Source organism: Phoxinus phoxinus (genome assembly GCF_949152265.1).
Source record: "Phoxinus phoxinus genome assembly, chromosome: 7".
Taxonomy (NCBI): Eukaryota; Metazoa; Chordata; class Actinopteri; order Cypriniformes; family Leuciscidae; genus Phoxinus; species Phoxinus phoxinus.
In genome coordinates, this window is record NC_136882.1 from 38238720 (window position 1) to 38261848 (window position 23129).

General features: G+C 40.1%; 1 protein-coding gene across 1 annotated transcript in view; it reads right to left on the reverse strand.

Moving 5' to 3' along the window:
• Positions 1-23129, reverse strand: part of LOC307001236 (transient receptor potential cation channel subfamily M member 2-like) — a 132195-nt gene that overhangs the window by 7726 nt on the left and 101340 nt on the right. Inside the window, exons 19-27 of the mRNA XM_079617459.1 lie at positions 20548-20666; positions 14152-14290; positions 12839-13010; positions 12243-12423; positions 11266-11447; positions 8363-8495; positions 2204-2276; positions 1982-2069; positions 859-978 (exon numbers count right to left, since the gene is read on the reverse strand). Coding sequence (XP_079473585.1) covers positions 902-978; positions 1982-2069; positions 2204-2276; positions 8363-8495; positions 11266-11447; positions 12243-12423; positions 12839-13010; positions 14152-14290; positions 20548-20666 — 1164 coding nt within the window. The 3' untranslated portion in view covers positions 859-901. The remainder of the gene's footprint in view (positions 1-858; positions 979-1981; positions 2070-2203; positions 2277-8362; positions 8496-11265; positions 11448-12242; positions 12424-12838; positions 13011-14151; positions 14291-20547; positions 20667-23129) is intronic.

The following is a 23129-nucleotide window of genomic DNA, read 5'->3' on the forward strand; positions in this document are numbered from 1 at the left end:
GTGACGCAGCGGCGAACACACACACAAAACACACACAGTATAAAAGGATATATTTCCCCGCCGGATAGCGATGCAGGGAACGGCAGCTGAAGGCGGCGAGATGTCGACCAGCGGCTTTAGTAGAGAAGGCACGTCCTGCAGTGATGCTTCTCGATGGCTGTGGCGGCTTCCTATCAGGATCCAGTGATGCGGGAGCTTCGCTGAAGTGAAGAAAATCAGAGGTATGCAGCTGTGTTCGCTTGTTTATAAGCCTAGGCCACGCCTATTCTGGCGGGACGTGACGTAGAGGGCGGGAGGCGTCCTCATTGGGTCAAGCGTCATGGAGGCCTCGCATAGGCTGCTGCTTTTGCCGCAGAGCAGCCAATGGGCGCGCAAACTGTTCCGCCTAAGGCTGTATGCTGCTGCAAAGCGTTTTACATTATTACAAAATTAAGGATTAATTTTTAGGCTTCAATATCTCGAGAAATAATCTTTCCCGCAGCGTCTTCGACGCAGTACGAGAGAACTCTCGTGTGAGAACATTAGGATATTAAGTAAAGATCATGTTCCATGAAGATATTTAGTAAATTTCCTACCGTAAATATATAAAACATGTATTTTTGTGAGTGAATGCAGCACAATCGTGAACATAAATGCACAACTTTAAAGGAGATTTTCTCAATGTTTAGATTTTTTTGCTCCCTCAGATTCCAGATATTCTAATAGTTGTGTCTCAGCCAAATATTGTTCTATCCTAACAAACCATACATCAATGGGAAGCTTTCATGTGATGTATAAATCTCAATTTAAAAAAATGTGACCCTTGCGAATGGTTTTGTGATCCAGGGTCACATATGTGGTATAATTCATATCAGGCACCTCCCAGGACACCTTCTCCTCAGGCACAGGAAAGCGTTCTATGTTACTTTCGGGATTTTGAAGCTGATGTGCGACGGGCCGGTTTGTCTTCTGTCTCCTGTCCACTAGATTCTTCATCGTCTGGAAAATTATCAGAACTTTAGCTAATGTTCTGGCAAGGTCATTCTCAAAGTTATGAACAATAACTTCCAGTAAAGTTAATAGAATGTTTGTTCAAAGTTATCTGGTCTTTAATAATGTTCTCTAAAGTTAGCATAAAAACATTATGCATCATTCATTTTCTGAAATGTTTTAGTTGGATGTTCCTCTAACATGATTTAAATACTGTATTACTAATGTTCAGAGAACATTTTCAAAAGTAATGTTCCCATAATGTTTGAAGAATGATAAAATTGATAAAATGGAATGATAAAATGGAATGTAAGAAAAAATGTGTTGAGCGTTCAGAGAACATTCAGAAATGACCTTTTCATAACTTGATGTGAATTTTAACTAAATGTTGTTAGAACATGTTTTGTTAGCTGGGAAGCAGCTTATGTCCTTTGCTGAACATCATGCTTTTAGACACTTTCCACAAATAAAAACAAGACCTGAATGTCTTAAAATCAGCAAATGACCAGTGCTTGTTATTTTTCTGCCTGATACAAGTTTATCTAACATACAATATTAATCTAACATAAATTAATACTGTATTAAATTGATCAAAAGTGACAGTAAATACATTTATAATGTTACAAAATAGTCAATTTCAAATAAATGCTCTGTTTTTAATAGTTTTTTTTAAGAATCCTAAAAAATAATATAATGGTTTCTGCAAAAATATGAAGCAGCACAACATTGATAATAATCATAAATGTTTCTTAATCGGCAAATAATCATATTATACTGATTTCTGAAGGATCATGTGACACTGAAGACTGGAGTAATGATGCTGAAAATTCACAATATTACAGTTTTTACTGTATTCTTGATCAAATAAATGCAGCCTTGAGGAGCATAAAGACATTAAAAAAATCTTATTTCAAACAGTAGTGCATCTAAGATCTCATTACCAAAAAATGTGATTTGTGTCTCTAATACTTTAACGAACTTATAAAAAGCTGATTTTAAAAACACTGCTTACTCATTAGAGGAGGCTGCATTTTGGATTTGCATCCCTGAGATTTCAGCTCATCTATAATCCATCGTAAAGCTTTGGCACACTCTGAGACCTGCCAGAAGACAAGAGATTCACCATCTGACACTCACATTTGCTTTGACATGCTGCCTGAAATAATGAACAGAACAAACGGACTGTAAAACACTATGTATGGGTTATTTGTGAGTGTTTGTGGCAGAACGACACCTGCTCTCGTTTTGCCATCTTGGCCGAAACCATCTCCTGCTCCCGCTCCAGAAGTTCTGACATCGCTCCGACCCTGAGAGGAAAACAGAGGTTTAAAGGTGCAGTCTGTAAGAAGGACAGCTAGTGGTCGAAATAGGTACTGCAGTCCACATTCAAAATATCGCCTCAGACTCAATGTGACGTTTACAGCTTCAGAGCCTTTCTTCCGTTCAATGACACAGGAAATTAACACTTGTACAATGTTCAGGATAATGCCGAAATAATCATTCTTTATTGTAAAGGGATTGATTCAACAAACTATAGTCTCACATAGCCAGATCTATCAAGTCAAGTCACCTTCATTTATATAGCGCTTTTAACAGTATGGATTGTTTCAAAGCAGCTTTACAGTGATAATAGAAATTAGCGTAGCAGTGAAGTTGCGAAGATCATTAGTCATTAACTCAGGGGCCGCCAACACGAAACCGCTCCAACAGAAAACCCCCAACGCGCTCCGGCCGCCCATCCACACAAAAAAGTGCCTGGTGTCTCGAGAACGCACTCCCTGAAATAGGCTTTAAGGTGCAAACGTTTATCCGTTTTCTCTGCGCAAACCTCAAAAACGCAAACCCGGGAAAACGTAGACGACGCGCATCACATGTTCGGTCGATAGGTAAGCTTTCCTGTAGCTCAAACAGTAGAGCGTCGGCGCCCGCAACGCCAAGGTCATGGGCTCGACTCCCAGGGAAAGCAAGAACCGACAAGAATACAGATGTGCACCCTGAAATGCAATGTAAGTCGCTCTGGACAAAAGCGTCTGCCAAATGCATAAATATAAATGTGAATGTGCGTTTGAATATATATATGTGTGCAGGCGTGTAGTCCTTCACAAATCAACCCTTAACAAACTACTTGTTAGGCCTTAAAAAAATTATAATTCAGAAATTTTGTCGCGTCTGCGTAGCTACGCGAACCGGATTTATCCCGACAACGTTTTATCTGTATAGAGGTAAAGGGGAGGAGGCCTTCACAGGGGAGAGACTAGTGACACTTCAGGACTGCGTTGTCGTCGTGTCCTAGCGCTGGTCCTTCAACAGATCTGGATGCGGCGGACAGCGGTAAACCTAGGGATAAACAGAGAGACTAATATTAGCGTAGACGCCATCCTTCTTATGATGTACCAAGTACATCAGGATTCATGGGAAGTGTTCCCGGTTCCGGCTGATCTAAACTATGTAGCCTAACATTGAGTTATAGAAGTCTATAATGCATTATGTGAATGCTAGGTCAAAGAGACGTGTTTTTAGTCTAGATTTGAACTGACAGAGTGTGTCTGCTTCCCGGACAATGTTAGGAAGATTGTTCCAAAGTTTTGGTGCTAAATAGGAAAAGGATCTACCGCCAGCAGTTGATTTTGATATCTATATAGTCTATAGTCTTAAATATACTTTATAATCAAACTATAGGCCTAATAACAGTGTAATTTTAATGAGCTCATCTGTCGACATGATGCCTGTGAATCTCAGATCTGCTGCAAATATCCACATCTCTATGATCAGATGCTTTCTGAACTGCTGTTTCTCACCGCTGTTGTTTTTGTTGTTTTTTTGTTGAAAGAAAAGCGTGCAGCAAATATTTACATATTCATTTAAACACTATAATGACGCCGTCTAGATGTTCGTTTACAGTAACAGTATTTCCAACTTCTTTTTACTTCTAAGCAAAGAAAGAAAAAGATCTTCATCGTGAGTATATCGGTGCATCGAATCACTTTCTTTTAGTCTCTTGTACGTTACGAGCAATAATCTGCAGTTCACTTAACAGCCACCGGTGTCGCTTATAACAAGGGTTTCTGAATTCTACAATTCTGACGCTACAAGAATTTGTATCCTGAAAATAATGTTCTTAAAAATCATAATAAGCTCTTACAGTAACCACCAACTTGTCTTAAATCTCGACAAGTGCGAATTTTGATTCATTTATTGGGTTGTTTCAAATATTAAGCATTACAACATAACCCTAACTATGTTACACATAATTACTATTACTAGGGATGATCACCAGTTGTCTGAAGTTGATCAGCAACTCTTTGGTGTTTCTGGATGTACAGTATGGTGGTTCTTGTCAAAGTCTTTTTCTTCCTAAGAAAAAATAAGATGTCCTTCAATGTATTAACTTCTTTCTTATGAAGATTTTTGTGAATTCGGCCCCAGACCCCATAGTAAGATAACTGGTTGTATGTTTTTGGGTCTTACAATTTTGGCTAATTTTCCATTGCTGTTAACAAAGTGTTTTCTTCACACTGTGGCCAAGCGAAGTAAAACTGTTCAAATGTAATGTTAACCTCTCAAAAAGATTTGCAACAAACTTCTAAAAGTGCTCCAGAATCAGTGCCTAACCTTTTTTACTGCGAATTTAAGCTTATGGCTTCATAAGTTCACACTCATATGAAGGTTAAAGGTGCTGTATGTAACTTTTTCACTCTACTAAAGCATAAAAATACCATCATATGTTTGCAGATATTTAGGAAACATGCTAAGCTCACATACTCGTTTCTCTGAAAAGCGATACTAGAGCCAGTTATTTTACTTTGAAATGTGCGTTCTGTGTTGAAATGTCTGTTTTTGAGTGATCTTGCACGTTCCAATTTACCCAATAGTATTTCGACATTTAAATCATGCCAGATGTCAGGAAACACAACGTGAGGAGAAACAGAGCAAGTCTCCTCGTCTTTCATTGTCAATTGCACTCGTTCCTGTTGCGCATCCTCAACCCGGTGGCTGTTAAGTGAACTGCAGATTATTGCTCGTAACGTACAAGAGACTGAAAGTGATTCGATGCACTGATATACTCACGGTGAAGATCTTTTTCTTTCTTTGCTTAGAAGTAAAGAGAAGTTGGAAATACTGTTACTGTAAACGAACATCTAGACGGCGTCATTACAGTGTTTAAATTAATATGTAAATATTTGCTGCACGCTTTTCTTTCAATAACAAAATAAACACACAATAAAAATGACAGCGGTGAGAAACAGCAGTTCAGAAAGCATCTGATCATAGAGATGTGGATGTTTGCAGCAGATCTGAGATTCACAGGCATCATGTCGACAGATGAGCTCATTAAAATTACACTGTTATTATAGTTTGATTATAAAGTATATTTAAGACTATAGACTATATAGATCTGGCTATGTGAGACTATAGTTTGAATCAATCCCTTTACAATAAAGAATGATTCTTTCGGCATTCTCCTGAACATTGTATAAGTGTTGATTTCCTGCGTCATTGAATGGTAGAGTGGCTCTCAGGCGTAAACGTCATATTTAGATTTTCCCGGTGAAACCATACCTTTACATAAATATCAGTCTACAGACTTTCATGGATAACCTAGGAAGTCGGGAATTTTTTTTTCTTTCTTCATGTTAGTTACAAGCTGTTCACTCATTGGGAATAAAATAGCAATTAATAAATGAAAATTCTTACATATAGCCCCATTAAGTTTTGCCATTAGAACAATCTTAAGAAAATAAATATAAAATCATTCTTAAAAAAATGTTGTTTGTAATAAAAAATATTCTTACATTTATTCTTGAGTTAGAAAATACCAGAATCATTTTTATTCAACATGTTGTGTACTTAATCCATCTCTGCCTTTTAACAAATCAGTTGGAACATCATGTCACATAATTAATATTCATGACTTTAAGAATTTTAAGCTCATGAATAATATATTAAGCCCCTCCACCTACATTTTCAGACCATTACTCTGCCCATCCTTAAAGGATAATTCCGGTATTTAACACCTTGAGTCTATATTGTAGTTTGTTTTGGATGAACAAGAGTGGCGGACAACATTTTTTTGACAATGGTTCCTCTCTCGAGTTTTTGACTATAATAGAATTGGCCATGGACCCATTTAACATTGGAGTCAATGGGCATGTCCGAAAATGTCATTAAAACAGCCAATAATGTTCGTTTACAAAACTGTTAAACTCACCGAGTGGTTAGTGGTGTTCGTTGATGATTATAAACAATATATCGTCGCAATATATGATTCCAATCCGTTTATTTTGCTATAGTGGAACTATTTTTTCAGACACTTCACAACCGTGTAACTTCCGCTCAATATTTGAATCTGAAGCGTTAGCACACTCCCGACCACTTGATGGCGATAACCGATGTTTATGTCTCGCGGGACACTCACGGTCACAGTCGAGTTCAACTTCATATTGCACTGGTCAGTGGTCACGTCTTTCAATATTTTCAAGGTTTTGTTTGTTTATTTGGCTTACTCTCCCGGAGCACAGTTGCTCTGCTCGCTAGCCTTATGAGAAACGGAAGCGGGCAAAAAGACTACATCGACCAAATGTAAACAGCCCACTTTCTGTTTCCGGTAGCGCATTTATATTAACGAGCACTCAGTCCTTCAACAGAATTCAATGGGATTTTACAAAATGACGAATAAAACACGACAGAAACTGTATTTCGCAACACTTTTTGTTTCTGGAACATCAACTAACATCACTAATCACTCGGTGAGTTCCACAGTTTTGAAAACTAATGTTAAAGGTTGTTTTAATGACATTTTCGGACATGGCCATTGACTCCAATGTTAAATGGGTCCATGGCCAATTCTTTTATAGTGAAAAACTCGAGAGAGGAACCATTGTCAAAAAAATGTTGTCCACCACTCTTGTTCATCCAAAACAAACTACAATATAGACTCAAGGTGTTAAATACCGGAATTATCCTTGTACACTGAGTGTGAAATTCGCATCTGAAATTTTCACACGTTAAACAATAAATACGACCTCACGTTATGTCAATCACGCTTGCACACTGCCTCCGAAACTTTCGTCCGTCATAAAAAATTTGAAACGGGTTAGATTTTCTGCGTTTTTTGCATCCGTAACAAGCTGTTGGAATGGTGTTTTGACAATTCAGAGCCACCGAATACGAAAAAACGCATACGAAAATTTCGGACTCAGTGTGCAAGGACCTTACTCAAATGTTTATTCATAGTTTCCTCAAATCAAATTCTGTACTCAAACATATGTGACCCTGGACCACAAAACCATAACATACTAACTATTTGAAAATCTGGAATCTGAGGGTGCCAAAAAAAAACAAAAAAATAAGAAAATCTCTTTTAAGGTTGTGCATTTATGTTCACGATTGTGCTGCATTCACTCACAAAAATACATGTTTTATATATTTTCTGTAGGAAATTTACTAAATATCTTCATGGAACATGATCTTTACTTAATACTTTCATCGAGTGGATCATCAGTTACCTGACAGAGCAGCCACAGTACGTCAGATTGGGGAACACTGTCTCAGATACTGTGAAAACAAGCATTGGATCCCGCCAGGGAACTGTGCTATCCCCTTTCATCCGAAACCAAGGAGATAGTGGACTTTGGGAGGCGTAAGTCACATCATCTACCTGTGGTAATTGAGGGGGAGGGCATTGAGGTGGTCCAGACTTACAAATATCTGGGAGTCCACCTGGACCATACACTGGACTGGTCAGTACATGTAAATGCAGCATACAGGAAAGGTCAGAGCAGACTCTTTTTTCTCAGGAAACTAAAATCCTTCCAGGTCTGTAATGAGATGCTGTACCTTTTTGATCAGTCAACTGTATGACAGCCAGGGAGGGGAACCGACTTGACAAACTGGTCAGGAAGTGTATGTCAGTGTTGGGGAGGAGGGTGGACTATCTATCTATCTATCTATCTATCTATCTATCTATCTATCTATCTATCTATCTATCTATCTATCTATCTATCTATCTATCTATCTATCTATCTATCTATCTATCTATCTATCTATCTATCTATCTATCTATCTATCTATCTATCTATCTATCTATCTATCTATCTATCTATCTATCTATCTATCTATCTATCTATCTATCTATCTATCTATCTATCTATCTATCTATCTATCTATCTATCTATCTATCTATCTATCTATCTATCTATCTATCTATCTATCTATCTATCTATCTATCTATCTATCTAATGATTTTTGGCATAAAAGAAAGAACTATAATTTTGACCCATACAATATATTGTTGGCTATTGCCACAAATATACCCGTGCGACTTGTGACTGGTTTTGTATCCAGGGTCACATATGAGCTGTTCTGTTTCATGTCTTGTGCTTCTCTGAGTTACTTCTCTGCGGTGTCCTGGATACGATGCTCCACGGTCTGGCTCTTCTCCTGACGTGTAGATGCCAGATAGTTGTCCTTCATGAAAGCCTCCCATGACAACATCTCCTTTTCCTTGTTCTGCTCTAGTTCCTGCCCTGTGCAGAACCATGTACTTAAACCAGGGATTTAGACATTCAACGCAGTTTTTTAAAGTGATCAGGACATTCAAAATATAAGGAATATAAGCTTTGTTGATGTAGCTCAAACAGTAGAACTTGTTTGGGATTTGATTTACAGTGATAAAATATAGGGTTATTATTGTTGCAATATTCCAAATAAATAGATTCATATTCACAAATAAATGTAAAGAGATTCACAATTTTTTTTTAAATTCACAAATAAATAAAATGAGATTTGCAAATAAATAAAATATTTACAAATGTTTTATACTTTTACAAACACAACTCTGCCTGGCATTTATTTGTGAACTGCTTTCTGTGCATTTGTAAATCGCTGCACACATTTGTGAATCGGTTCCTGTGCATTTGTGGATTTTGAAACGCTGTGTACCGTGTACTCAAGCCAATCAGATAACGGCCACATCGAGCTGGCCAATCGTTGCACGTTATCGCTTCAACCAATCACGTTTGGCTTTACACTGGGCGATCCTGCTCTGAAATAACTGCTCATTCAACATTCATCTGCATGGAAGTGTACGCGTAAAGGCACATCAAATTTCTACAGCTAAATATGATTAAAGTTTAGATTTTGTTAGAATTATACCATTGGACTGCTTGTCAAGATAAGCCACAATTTTTATGAGCCTTGAAAAAAGCCAGAGAAACAGCACTTTACATTTCTCTGTTATGGGAACAACGCGTTATGGACTGTATGACAGCCAGGGAGGGGAACCGACTTGACAAACTGGTCAGGAAGTGTATGTCAGTGTTGGGGAGGAGGGTGGACTAACTATCTATCTATCTATCTATCTATCTATCTATCTATCTATCTATCTATCTATCTATCTATCTATCTATCTATCTATCTATCTATCTATCTATCTATCTATCTATCTATCTATCTATCTATCTATCTATCTATCTATCTATCTATCTATCTGTCGTTCTGTCTATCATCTATCCATCTATCTATCTATCTATCTATCTATCTATCTATCTATCTATCTATCTATCTATCTATCTATCTATCTATCTATCTATCTATCTATCTATCTATCTATCTATCTATCTATCTATCTATCCTAATGATTTTTGGCATAAAAGAAAAATCAATAATTTTGACCCATACAATATATTGTTGGGTTAAATCTCACTTTATTCAAGATAGAACAGAAAAGCAAGTAGCTGACTAATTAATAACTCGGTTCAACCCATAAATAGCTACACTATTTAAAACCTGCTATACAGAGTTTTGAATTTGCATTGCAAGATTTTTATTTGCAGCATCGACCCCAGTACTACACTTTGATGCTGAGGCTCGAACTGTTATATTGGGTGGTCATTTGGGCTCATATTTGGTATTCTACATGACATTTATTTATATCCTATTGCTATTTGTCACCGCGATTGTGCTTTAAAAGGCAAACTCGCTTCAAAGCGATAAATATTTTATTTATTTGCAAATCTCATTTTATTTATTTGTGAATTTTATATTTTTTTGTGAAACTCTTTACATTTATTTGTGAATTCGATCAATTTTTGTGATCTCTTTACATTTATTTGTGAATATGAATCTATTTATTTCGAATATTGCAACAATAATAACCCCATAATAAAATGTAAACATTGAATGCAATGCAAGTCAGAATCTGCCAAAAGTTAATTCGATTATGCTGTTTGAAATGCTTCATGGTTCAAATCATCGCTTATTAAAGGATTAATTCCTGATAATAAGTCCTGATAATTTACTCTCCCCCACGTCATCCAAGATGTTCATGTCTTTCTTCAGTCGAAAAGAAATGAAGGTTTTTGAGGAAAACATTCCAGGATCTTCTCCATATAGTGACTTCAATGGTCCAACGGGTTGAAGGTCCGAAAGTGAGTTTCAGTGCAGCTTCAAAGTCTCGAAAAGAGTATTATCTAGACAAACCATCCGCCATTTTATAACAAAAATAAACATTTATATACTTTTGAACCACAAATGCTCGTCTTGCACTAGCTGTGATGCACCACACATTATATAATCACGCGAGGTCTGGTTCAGAAATGTAGGATAGGGCGAAAAACTCATTAAGTTTTCTCATTTTCTCCTCCAATTTCAAAAACGTCTGACATCGTTGTTTGACCTTTTTTATTTTTTGTCGGTTCTTCCGCCTCCGTCACGCGTGACCTTTCAACGTGATTATATAATGTGTGGCGGATCACAGCTAGTGCAAGACGAGCATTTGTGGTTAAAAAGTATATAAATGTTTATTTTTGTTATAAAATGTCCGCTGGTTTGTCTAGATAAGACTCTTATTCCTCGGCTGGGATCGTGTCGAGACTTTGAAGCTGCACTGAAACTCACATTTGCACCGGTCGTTGGACCCCATTGAAGTCACTATATGGAGAAGATCCTGCAATGTTTTCCTTAAAAAACCTTCTTTTCGACTGAAGAAAGAAAGACATGGATATATTGGATAATGTGGGCGAGAGTAAATTATCAGGACATTTTAACCCTGAAGTGAACTAATCCTTTAATGAAAACTTTATTTTTAATCCCTATTGAAAAAATGAATGGAAAAATACTCCTGGAACCAGTGCAGCGGAAAAATGAAGCGGGCGCTAATGCACTCATAAACTGGGCGAGACTGTGTGCTCATATTCTGATCTAGACTAACGAACATCAGTAATCTACTGCGGTCATGTGTGTGTTTTCAGCAAACGGTGTTTTGTGGCTGTAGTGTGGTCCTGGCCCAGCACTCACTGAAGTGTTTGTGTCTCTGTGAAGGAGAGCGCGGCAACACTCCTCTGATGAAGAGGATGAGGTGACTGAGGAGGATGAAGGGTGGAGGAAGAGCAGGTCGACTGTGATACTCCTTAATCAGCTCGTAACGCTGGAACTTCCAGATGGTGTCCGTGTTGTCTTGAACCTGCTGGAACGTGTAGCTGTGAAGCAAAGATAGAGTTTAAAGCCCTAAAAGTGTGTGTGTGTCTGTGTCTGTCTATTACGGGCAAGAAGAAATACAATTATTTGCACAAATATTAATTTTCAAGGTCAAACACACACACGTGCGCACTTGTACACACACACACACACACACACACACACACACACACACACACACACACACACACACACACACACACACACACTAAAGAACCAGATAATTGTGTGCTTAAATAAACAAATCAACGAATACATACATGATTGTTCAACATTAAATAAATAATTGAATAAAAATGTACTATTTGGGAAACCAGGTGAGTGTTTCTGTTCAACTTTTTCAGTCTGTTTACTTACTGACTGGGAAAAAGAAAAAGTGTCCAAATCAACCTGAATTCACCCTACACCAACACCCGCACTCTTATACTACTAAGATAATTACTCACTCTCTCTACATATATACAATACACATATACAGTATATATATATATATATATATATATATATACAGACATGCGTATATTAAATAAACATAATTGTATGCTTAAAACAACAAACAAACAAATACATAAACAATTGTTCAAAATCAAATAAATATTTACATTTCATACAAATGCCTAAGACTTAGTCTTATGACCAAGTCTCACATAAGATGCACTACTTGTACAGTAGACACAGAGTTGCTGCCTATAAAGTGTGCATGCAGACAGTAGGCATCAAGTCAGCTCACTAGGTTCTGGAACAGAGTCATTGTGTAAATGAAACAAGTGTTTCCGTTCACCCATTTGTTTACTCACTTGAAGATAGCGATGAGGAGGTTGAGCAGTAAAATGTTGGCGAACAGCAGATACACACACAGCATGATGATGGTCAGCCATTCTGGGAACATCGGCAGGTTATCATCATTCAGCACGGGGCATTTGGGCTTCAGAGGCTCGGAGCCGTTCACATGGCAGCTGCTTATATCAAACTGAGTGTCTGGTTTGCAAAACAGAGATATATTTGTTAGCTATCTGACTTCTATATTTTGTATAAATCTCTGGACTTTTGAATGTTCAACAATGTTACAATAAAAACAATGATACAATCTATAGTTTAAGCACATTTGCATTATTATTGCATATGCAATATTTTATAAATATCATTTTATAACCAGTGTTGGGGAAAGTTACTTTTAAAAGTAATGCGTTACAATACATGTTACTCCCTAAAAAGTAACTAATTGGGTCGCTTTTTATGGAAAGTAATGCATTATGTTACTTTTTCTCACCGTGGTGGGCTTGTTTGTATTGCATATTTAAATATATACAAATCTATACATTATTTGACAGTGTATAGGGAGATTGACGCAGTTCTTCTTTAGATTTGATTTGATTTAGAGTAAACGGCTCACTGTCTATATTAGTGGGGAAGTTGCCAAATATGATGAGGTAGGGATCATAGACAGCTCCTCGGACGATCCAGTTTAGTCTCTCTTCATTTTCGATCATAATGCCCTGTTTCGCCACGCCGTACGCCACCACCCAGATACTGAGCAGAAACATGAAGAAGAACAGATCCATCATCTGCAAAGAGGAAGACAGAATATGAGAGGACACAAAATGAAACGGGAAAAGATGCACAATCATAGCTCAGTCTGTCTGCATTTGCTTTTATGCCAAAACACTTTTGCTTGATGTGCACTATGAGAGGAAGAATATACATGAAGAACTCACATGATTCAATATTATTAATAGTAGATTTTTTTTTCTTCAAAATATCAAGCATTTGTTTCCTCATAGCATGAGTCCCTTAGGGCCCTATTTTAATGATCTAAGCACATGGTCAAAAGCTCAGGGCGCAATTGCACTTATGGCGTGTCCAAATCCACTTTTGCTAGTTTAACGACAGGAAAAATGGTCTGCGCTCCCGGTGCATGGTCTAAAAGGGTCGTCCCTATTCTCTTAATGAGTAATGGGTGTGTTTTGGGCGTAACGTGAAATAAACCATTTAGAGTCTCATCTCTCATTCCCTTTAAAAGCCCAAAAGCCAGTTGCGCTCGCGCCATGGCGGATTCGCTATTTACATGGAGGAATTTGCAAGCGGAAAGACGAATGCGTCTCCAGAGCAAGCTCAAACGGATCTGCTCGTGCGCGAGGTAAAAGTGCGCAAGCAGACCATTTACGGGACAAGCCGGATTCCTCCATATCTTTATGTACACAATGTTAATCTTTTACATTGTAATCCTTTTAATTAAAATATTTGGCACGTTTGTGTGCTGCTGTGTGTCCCTGTGTGTGTAATAAGCAGAGTGTGTGTGTAATAAGCAGAGTGTACGTGTGTTGTGGACCCGCCTATAGGCTCACATTACTAACGCGCTCTTTAAATAACAAAACAAATATTGTGCCACTGACTTTAGACCAGGCTTCAGTTGGTCAATGGCTCAGTCTATTTCTGTTGCCTCAAAATAGCAACGCGCCAACAATATGCCTGAACACACCTCGTTTTCAGACCAGCAGCTCATGGGCGCACAAATGAAAGGATGCAGGACGTGAAAATGAAAACTGCGTCGGGCTGAGACTAGCAAAACACACTTGCGTCGCGCTTGGCGCTGCATTGCACCGGGTGTAAGATAGTGCCCTTAGTCTCTCAACACTTAGGCAGAGTAGAACTATTGCTTAACATATCTGAACTGAAGAAATAAACTTTATGAACATGCAGACCCACCATTCTCCGGACAATGATTATTTTCGGACCCAGGTGTCGACTGATAGTGAAGATGGCCATTGATCGTAGACAGAATATGATGAAGTCGAAGCAGAATATAACTTTACCGACGTACAAGACAGTGCGGGAGGCCTGAAGTCTGTGTGAAAAACACAGAGTTTGATTAAGTGTAAAAAAACAACAACTTAAACTTAACTCAACTCAAGATCAGGAATGTTTATATGAGTGTCTATTAGTGTTGGTAGGTTTGATTTATTTCAGTGAAATTATTTTAATGAACAGAATCATAACGTATAATTTTTCATACATTTTTTTTTATTTGAATGCATCAAATGCTTTAGTAAAAACGTGCAGATAATTATCGCTTTATATTACTATTGTTATATTGGTGCATATAAATGATAAATAAATAATAAATAATTTTACTGTATTTTACATATTTATGATTAAACATTTTGAATCTACTTTACTATATTGACTGTTTGGGTAAAAATTATGGTTCCTCTCGAGCACTGTAACACGCCCGACGTTGGATACGGAACCTTTTTTATTGGATCCGGCACCTCCTATGTCACTATGGAAAATTAATCGCCTAAATAATAATAAATAAAAAAACACTATTTGTGTAGCCTAGTGTTCAATGTTGTTATCGATAGAGCTGTGCGAATGGGGTATTATTTCATCCGCAACCGCATCACAAAACTCATCATCCGCTCCAACATTTTTTGACCAAATTTCAAAGCCGCAACCGCCCGCCATCCGCTGATTGTTTTGCGGTCTATGGACGATGCTCTGCTGATGCGACCCGCGAGAAAGCCCTTGTCTGTTCTAGAAAGGATGCAGCAAAGATATTTAATGCTAATGTATGAGGCATAGGCCTACGCTGAGTTTCATTAATTTATGAGGTGCGCGCTCTAGTTAACAATGAAAGTGAAAGTGAACGCGCCGGCTCCTCCATGTCACGGTTATTATATTGTCTGCTATATTTGCCTTGTATTTGTTAAATACATGCAAATGGTTGATGAAACATTTATTAAAATAAGATACAATTGAATTTATACAAAACGAAATTCACTTTAAAGAAAGGCTTTTAACAATGCAATGCAAGTGAACGCGGTGCCTCAATGTCACGGTTATTATATTGTCTGCTATATTTGCTTTTTATTTATTAAATGCATGCAATTTGTTGATGAAATATTTATTAAAATTAAGATACAATTTATACAAAACAAAATTCACTTTAAAGAAAGGCTTTCTACAAAGCAAAACTTAATGAAATGGTAAAAACATGTCTGACGATTTACAAAAACAAAACTTAATCTGCACTTTACTGTTAAAAGACGTAAATTTTAATAATTTGGAATACAGTCATGAGAGACTTTCATTTTAATTATTTGATTGCTGTATTTTATTTACATCTAATCGAATAAAGGATTTTACAAAAAAATATTTGCATTTTATATGCTGGAATATGCAGAAATATAAGTTAACAGAAGAAGGACTTTATTTCGTTAAAATATGGTGAAATTTGCAGAAATTGTTTAAATGTTCAACAATTTTCTTCAAGTCTGAGACTGTTGCATTTAATTAAATTTTTGGTTGATGCAATGTGCATAAAGTTAAAATATTGAAACTAATAAAACAAGGTTTAAAAAATAGAATGTTTCATTTGAATCAATTTTAGATGATGGAATATGCAGAAAGAATAGAATTAGGCTGAAAGGTCTGCTTTATAGCGTATTCAGGTCGTGCATCATGTTTTTGAAGTAAAGTAACTAGTAAAGTAACTAATTACTTTTGAAAATAAGTAATCAGTAAAGTAACTGGATTACTTTCTTGGACAAGTAATCAGTAACTAATTACTATTTCCAAGTAAGTTGACCAACACTGCTCTCGAGTCAGAGACTGTTCACGTCATGACTGTCTAGTCTGAATATCTGGAAGATGCAGCGCTGATCACAGCTATTTTGTGTGTGTGTGGGCAGTCACGTCCCGAGATGGAGCCGTTCCAGAGTCTCGTCTCGAGATGGCCGCCGCCGTTCCAGAGTCTCGTCCCGAGATGGCTGCCACTCCAGAGTCTCGTCCCGAGATGGCTGTCGCCTTGCCAGAGTCCCTTCCCAAGAAAATTTTGGGGAGGGGCAGTAGGTACCCGATTAAGGCCTCAGAGGCTGTGTTCGTCCTGGCCCCCTGAACTGTCGGATCCAAGTGCACACGGTCAGTACAGTAAAACTGTGAATGGCTCATTAAATCAGTTATGGTTCCTTTGATCGCTCCACCCGCTGCTTGGATAACTGTGGCAATTCCAGAGCTAATACATGCAAACAAGCGCCGACCCGGCTCCCCTCGGGGGGTTGGGATGCGTGCATTTATCAGATCCAAAACCCATCCGGGTGCGGCTTTGGCCGCTTTGGTGACTCTAGATAACCTCGAGCCGATCGCGTGTCGTAACGGGGAATCAGGGTTCGATTCCGGAGAGCCTGAGAAACGGCTACCACATCCAAGGAAGGCAGCAGGAGCGCAAATTACCCATTTCCGACACGGAGAGGTAGTGATGAACAACAAAACAACAACTATCAGCAGTCAGTTCTCAGCTCCACACACACAGGAACCCAGTCCAACCCCTCCCACTCCCAAAAACCTTCTCTCCTCCTTCTCTCCACTAACCGAGGAAGAAGTATCTAAACTTCTCCTCTCCAGTCATCCCACCACCTGCCCTTTAGATCCCATCCCCTCACACCTCCTACAAGCCATCTCTCCCACACTTCTACCAGCACTCACACACATCATCAACTCATCCCTCCACACTGGCACTTTTCCTACAGCATTCAAGCAGGCTCGGGTAACTGCTTAAGAAACCGACATTAAACACATCACTCTTAGAGAATTACAGACCTGTCTCTCTCCTACCATTTATTGTGAAAACACTTGAACGAGTTGCCTTCAACCAAGTATCATCTTTCCTCACTCTGACCAACCAACTAGATGTAAACCTAGATGTTGGCGAGCGCAAGAGGCAGTCGAAAAGGCAGAAGCAAGGCTGAGACATAGTGTCTTAGTTGGCGCTGTGGCAGTGGGAAGAGCGGGTCTAGGTAGCCACATAAAACCACGCTACGACAAAGCCCAAGGACGAGAGAGACGCCAGATGGTGCAGGGAGAGATTCGTGCTGAGGTGGAGAAGGATCACCTAAGTAGGACCGTGGCAATGCGCCAGCAAGGAGCGTGGACCAATTGAAATCATGCAGCCGCCCGGAAGATTACCTGGACAGAACTATGGAAGTCAGAACCCGCAAGACTTAAGTTCTTGATCCAGTCGGTGTATGATGTCCTCCCAAGTCCATCTAACCTTCACATCTGGGGCCTAGCAGAAACACCAACATGCCCTCTGTGCCCGGCTCGTGGTTCCCTGGAGCACATCCTGAGTTGCTGCTCTGTAGCACTAGGACAGGGGAGGTACACGTGGCGCCATAACCAGGTGCTGAAGGTAGTAGCGGACACCATCTGCACCGCAATCCGGGAGTCTAAATATCAAGTCCCAGTGAGGCACAATATCTCCTTTGTTAGGGCAGGGGAGAAACCTCAGGGAGAACGTAAGGCCTCAACAGGACTGCTAGCCTCGGCCCGAGACTGGCAGTTGCATTCGGACCTTGGGAGGCAGTTAAAGTTCCCAGAGCACATAGCAAGGACATCACTGAGGCCAGATCTGGTCTTAACATCTGATTCAACAAAGCAAGTTGTGCTAGTGGAGCTTACTGTCCCCTGGGAGGACAGGATGGAGGAGGCATTTGAAAGGAAGAAGGCCAAATATCTCGAGCTGGTTGAGGCATGCAGAGGGAGTGGATGGAGGGCCCGCTGTGAACCGATAGAAGTGGGATGCAGGGGCTTTCTAAGTCAATCTGTGCATCGGGCATTCGGGCTCCTTGGCATCAGAGGGTTGCGTGAAAGAAGAGCCACTAAAAACATCAGTGAGGCCGCAGAAAAAGCCTCTAGGTGGTTGTGGATCAAAAGGGGAGAAGTATGGAGTAGCGCGCTGCTTGGACACAAACCGGGGCCTGATCAACCCCGGTTGGGTCGCCCAGATGAGGGTGTCTGAAGATCAAAGACCCGAAACACCCTATGACCCTGGGTCCTTCATTGAAGATGTGTCCAAGCTGCACCTTTAAGGTGTTTCAAAATCTAAACCAATCTGGCTTCAAGAAAGGGCATTCAACCGAAACTGCATTGCTGTCAGTCACAGAAGCCCTACAGGTCGCAAAAGCTGCCTCCAAATCATCAGTTCTCATTCTCCTGGATCTGTCTGCTGCCTTTGACACTGTGAATCATCAGATCCTCCTGTCCACCCTCTCATCACTGGGCATCACAGGAACTCCTCTCCACTGGTTTGAGTCCTATCTCACAGGTAGGTCCTTCAGGATCGCTTGGAGTGGCGAGGTATCCAAAGCACATCAACTGACCACAGGGGTTCCTCAGGGTTCAGTTCTTGGACCGCTCCTCTTCTCCATTTACACCACATCACTGGGACCCATCATACAGGCACATGGCTTTTCTTACCATTGCTATGCTGATAAGACCCAGCTCTACCTCTCATTTCAACCTGATGATCCCACAGTAGCTGCACGTATCTCAAGCTGCCTGGCGGACATCTCGGCATGGATGAAGGAACATCACCTGCAGCTCAACCTGGCAAAGACTGAGCTTCTCGTCCTCCCTGCCAATCTGTCTCTACAGCATGACTTCACTATCCAGCTAGATTCAACTTTAATCACCCCATCAAGGTCGGTCAGAAACCTTGGAGTAACAATTGATGAGCATCTGACCTTCACAGACCACATCACAAAGACAGGTCGATCATGCAGGTTTGCACTGCACAACATCAGGAAGATCAGGCCCTTCCTAACAAAGCATGCAACACAACTTCTCGCCCAGGCCTTGGTTGTCTCTAGGCTTAATTACTGCAATGCTCTTCTGGCTGGTCTTCCATCATGTGCAACTAAACCTCTACAAATGATCCAGAATGCTGCAGCCCGTCTTGTCTTCAACGAGCCCAAAAGGGCCCACGTCACTCCTCTGTTCATCTCTCTGCACTGGCTACCACTCGCTGCTCTCATCAAGTTCAAGGCATTGACGCTTGCTTACAGATCGACCAGAGGCTCAGCTCCCTCCTACTTTCACTCGCTCCTACGAGTCTACATCCCTACCAGAAGCCTGCGATCGGTCAATGAGCGACGGCTCGTGGTACCATTACAGAGCGCCACAAAATCACTTTCCAGAACATTCTCATTCACGGTTCCTTGCTGGTGGAATGATCTCCCTACCCTCGTCCGGGATGCAGAATCCCTAACTACATTCAAGAGACAACTGAAAACTCATCTCTTCCGTGAGCACTTGACATAAAAAAAAAAAAACTTTTCTTTTAATCCTCCCTTGTTTGGCTTATGCTACTCTGACCAATGCCAGAACTTTGTATTTTGAGCACTTCTTGCGTTATTTTTGCCTCTTCACAATGACTCGCTTGCTGTAGTCCTCAGTTGTAAGTCGCTTTGGATAAAAGCGTCTGCTAAATGACTAAATGTAAATGTGATGAAAAATAACAATACAGGTCTCTTTCGAGGCCCTGTAATTGGAATGAGCGTATCCTAAACCCATGGGCGAGGACCCATTACAGGGCAAGTTTGGTGCCAGCAGCCGCGGTAATTACAGATCCAATAGCGTATACTAAAGTTGTTGCAGTTAAAAAGCTTGTAGGATCTCAGGAGCGGACCTGTCCCGGACACCTGTCTCACACCGCCCCCCGGAATAATGGAATAAGACTCCGGTTCTATTTTGTGGGTTTCTGGAACCGGGGGGCATTTGTATTGCGCCACTAGAGGTGGAGTATGGTTGCAAAGCTGAAACCTAAAGGAATTGACAGAAGGGCACCACCAGGAGTGGAGCCTGCGGCTTAATTTGACTCAACACGGGAAAGCTCACCCGGCCCGGACACGGAAAGGATTGACAGATTGATAGCTCTTTCTCGATTCTGTGGATGGTGGTGCATGGCCGTTCTTAGTTGGTGGAGAGATTCCGGCATGCTAACTAGTTACATGGCCCTTAACGGTCGGCGTCCAACTTCTTGGTTCGACTACGTTTGTTAAGTTGCATTTGGGTTCTCAACCAGCTTGCCTCCAGTGGATTAATCGTAACAATCTACTTTGAGTCAACATTATGGTAAAAAATAGACCTTTTAAGCAATTACAGATGAGGTACGGCTTACGGACAGTGGATACTTTTTTTATGTTTCATACAGCCCTAGTTATGAGGATATTTTTGTGTAATTTTAACTTAAGGCAAACATGAACTGTACTGAATTAATCTTAATCATATCTGAAAGGTATTTAGTGAAATAGTGGTTGTGTTGACCTGCAGGCCAGACCAGCAATGAACAGCATGATTGACAGCACATCCAGAATGTTCCACAGATCCCTGATATACATCTTTGCTTTCCTGCGAAAGCCGGACCCATCGAAGTCATGATAGAGCTGTGGAGTATCAGAGTGGTTAAATATAGACATATTGATATAGATGGACAGATATAATAACAGTTTATTGGCTTATGATTCATTAATGTTTTTTAAAGAAGTCTCTCCAAGGTGAATTTAATTGATCAAAAATACAGTAAAAACAGTAATATTGTGAAATATTATTACAATTTAAAACCGCTGTTTTCTATGTGAATTTATAGTAAAACCTGTGATCAAAGCTGAATTATCAGCATCATTACTTCAGTCTTCAGTGTCTCATGATCCCTCAGAAATAATTATAATGTGATGATTTACAGATTAATTATTATTGATGATCATTTATTAGTAATGGTTCTTGTTATTATCAATGTGGAAATCTGTTTCTGCTGCTTCATATTTTTGTGTAAACCATGATAAACAAAATTCAGGATTCTTTGATGAATTGAAAGTTCAAAAAGAACAGCATTTATTTGCAATAAAAATATTTTGTAACATTATAAATGTTTTTACTGTCATTGTTGATCATGCATTGTAGCTATATTATTAATTTATTATTATTATGTTAATTTTACCCTCAAGCTTTAGAGTGGTATTGTTTTACAAAAATATGAAACAGTAGAAACTGTTTTCAACATTGATAATAATCACAAATGTTTTTTGAGCAGCAAATCATCATATTAGAATTATTTCTGAAGGGTCATGCGACACTGAAGACTGGAGTAATGATGCTGAAAATTCAGCTTTGATCCTAGAAATAACTTACACTTTGATCCTAGAAAACTACTTGGTTACTATCGTAAACTCAGTTCCCTGATAGTAGGGAACGAGTATTGCGTAGCTATACGCAGTGGGGAAACTCCTTTTCCTCGATTTACTGAAGCTAAAAATGTAAAACGCATTTTGCAGCTGCACAGCTAGCACAGTGAATGTCTGGCTCACTCATTGGCTGTGCTGCGGCAACTGCGCATACCACGTCAGAGCCCGCCAAAGGGGGCATGGCCTTAGCCTATATTAGTCCCCGAAAAACGCCATTTTAGCAGGTTTAACGACTGAAGCGACAACTTGCCAGGTTACTAGTGTGGCAGGCTACGCAATACTCGTTCCCTATTCTCAGGGAACTGAGGTTACGATAGTAACCGAGTAGTTCCCTTTCGAACGGTCACCCCATATTGCGTAGCTATACGCAGTGGGGACGGCATGTAAAATGGCGCACTATAAATAGCATGGTTGCCTGCTGCAGCTCAGGACCCCTGAGCTCACAGAACAAGCTAGAGCCCACACATATAATGACCAGACCAGACACCGTCAGGTCTATTAGTATGGGGAATAACCGGCCAAAGGGGGGTTTTATCATAAATGTAATGTGATTGTGCACAGTGACATAATTTGTAGACAAGACCAGACACCGTCAGGCCTTGATCATACCAAAAATACCTTTGCCTGCAGGGAAGGTACCTCCATATTATAAAATTTCATAAATGTGGAAGGCGAGGACCAGCCGGTCGCATCACAAATATCCTGAATGGGAAACCCAGAGGACCAAGCCCAAGACGAGGCCATGCCTCTAGTTTAATGAGCCTTGGGCAAACCTGACACACTGAGGTATATGCCATAGATATGGCATCTACTATCCATCTATTCTAGACAGTCTTTGCTTAGTGACTGGATAACCCTTAGATCGGCCACCAAAGCAGACAAAAAGCTGTTCTGATTGTCTGAACAACGTAGAACGCTCCAGATAGATTCTCAGTGCTCTGACAGGGCAGAGCAAATGAACCTCCCCATCCTCAGCAGAAGGGGGCAGGGCTAATAGCGTGATAACCTGGCTCTAAACGGTGTTGAGAGCACTTTGGGTACATACAGTAGGATGACCTTGGAGTCTTCCAATCCAAACTCCAAACATGAAGGGCTCACAAAGAGGGCCTGCAGATCTCCCACTCGCTTGATAGATACAAGTGCCATCAGGAGAGCAGTCTTTAGCGAGAGAGGTTTAAGATCAACCGACTTGAGCGGTTCAAAAGAGGACTTTTCAGGGCCCTAAGGACCGTGGAGAGGTCCTAAGACGGCACAGATGGAGGTCTGGAGGGGTTCATCCCCCTAGCTCCTTTTAAAAACCGTACAACTAAGTCGTTTTTTCCTAGTGACTGGCCAGCCACTGGAGCGTGATGAGCTACCACATACACTTTGAGCGCGCGTCCAACAGCTCTTGCAGGAAGGAGAGTATCACAGATACCTCACATGACCCTGGATTAAAGACCCACTCCGATGAAAATCATGTTTTTCTAGGTGTTAACATGTTCTTGTGGCATTTTTCTGATGTTAGAGGACATATCTTGAGAAAAATAAGCTCAAAGTTGTATTTCTGAGTATTTCTACATTCAAATGGCTGTGAATCAGTAGCAGACGCCAAAATGCCGGCTAAAATAGACTGGAGTTGTGACGTAGTAACTCCACTGGGCGGGGCCACAAGCTCATACTCAA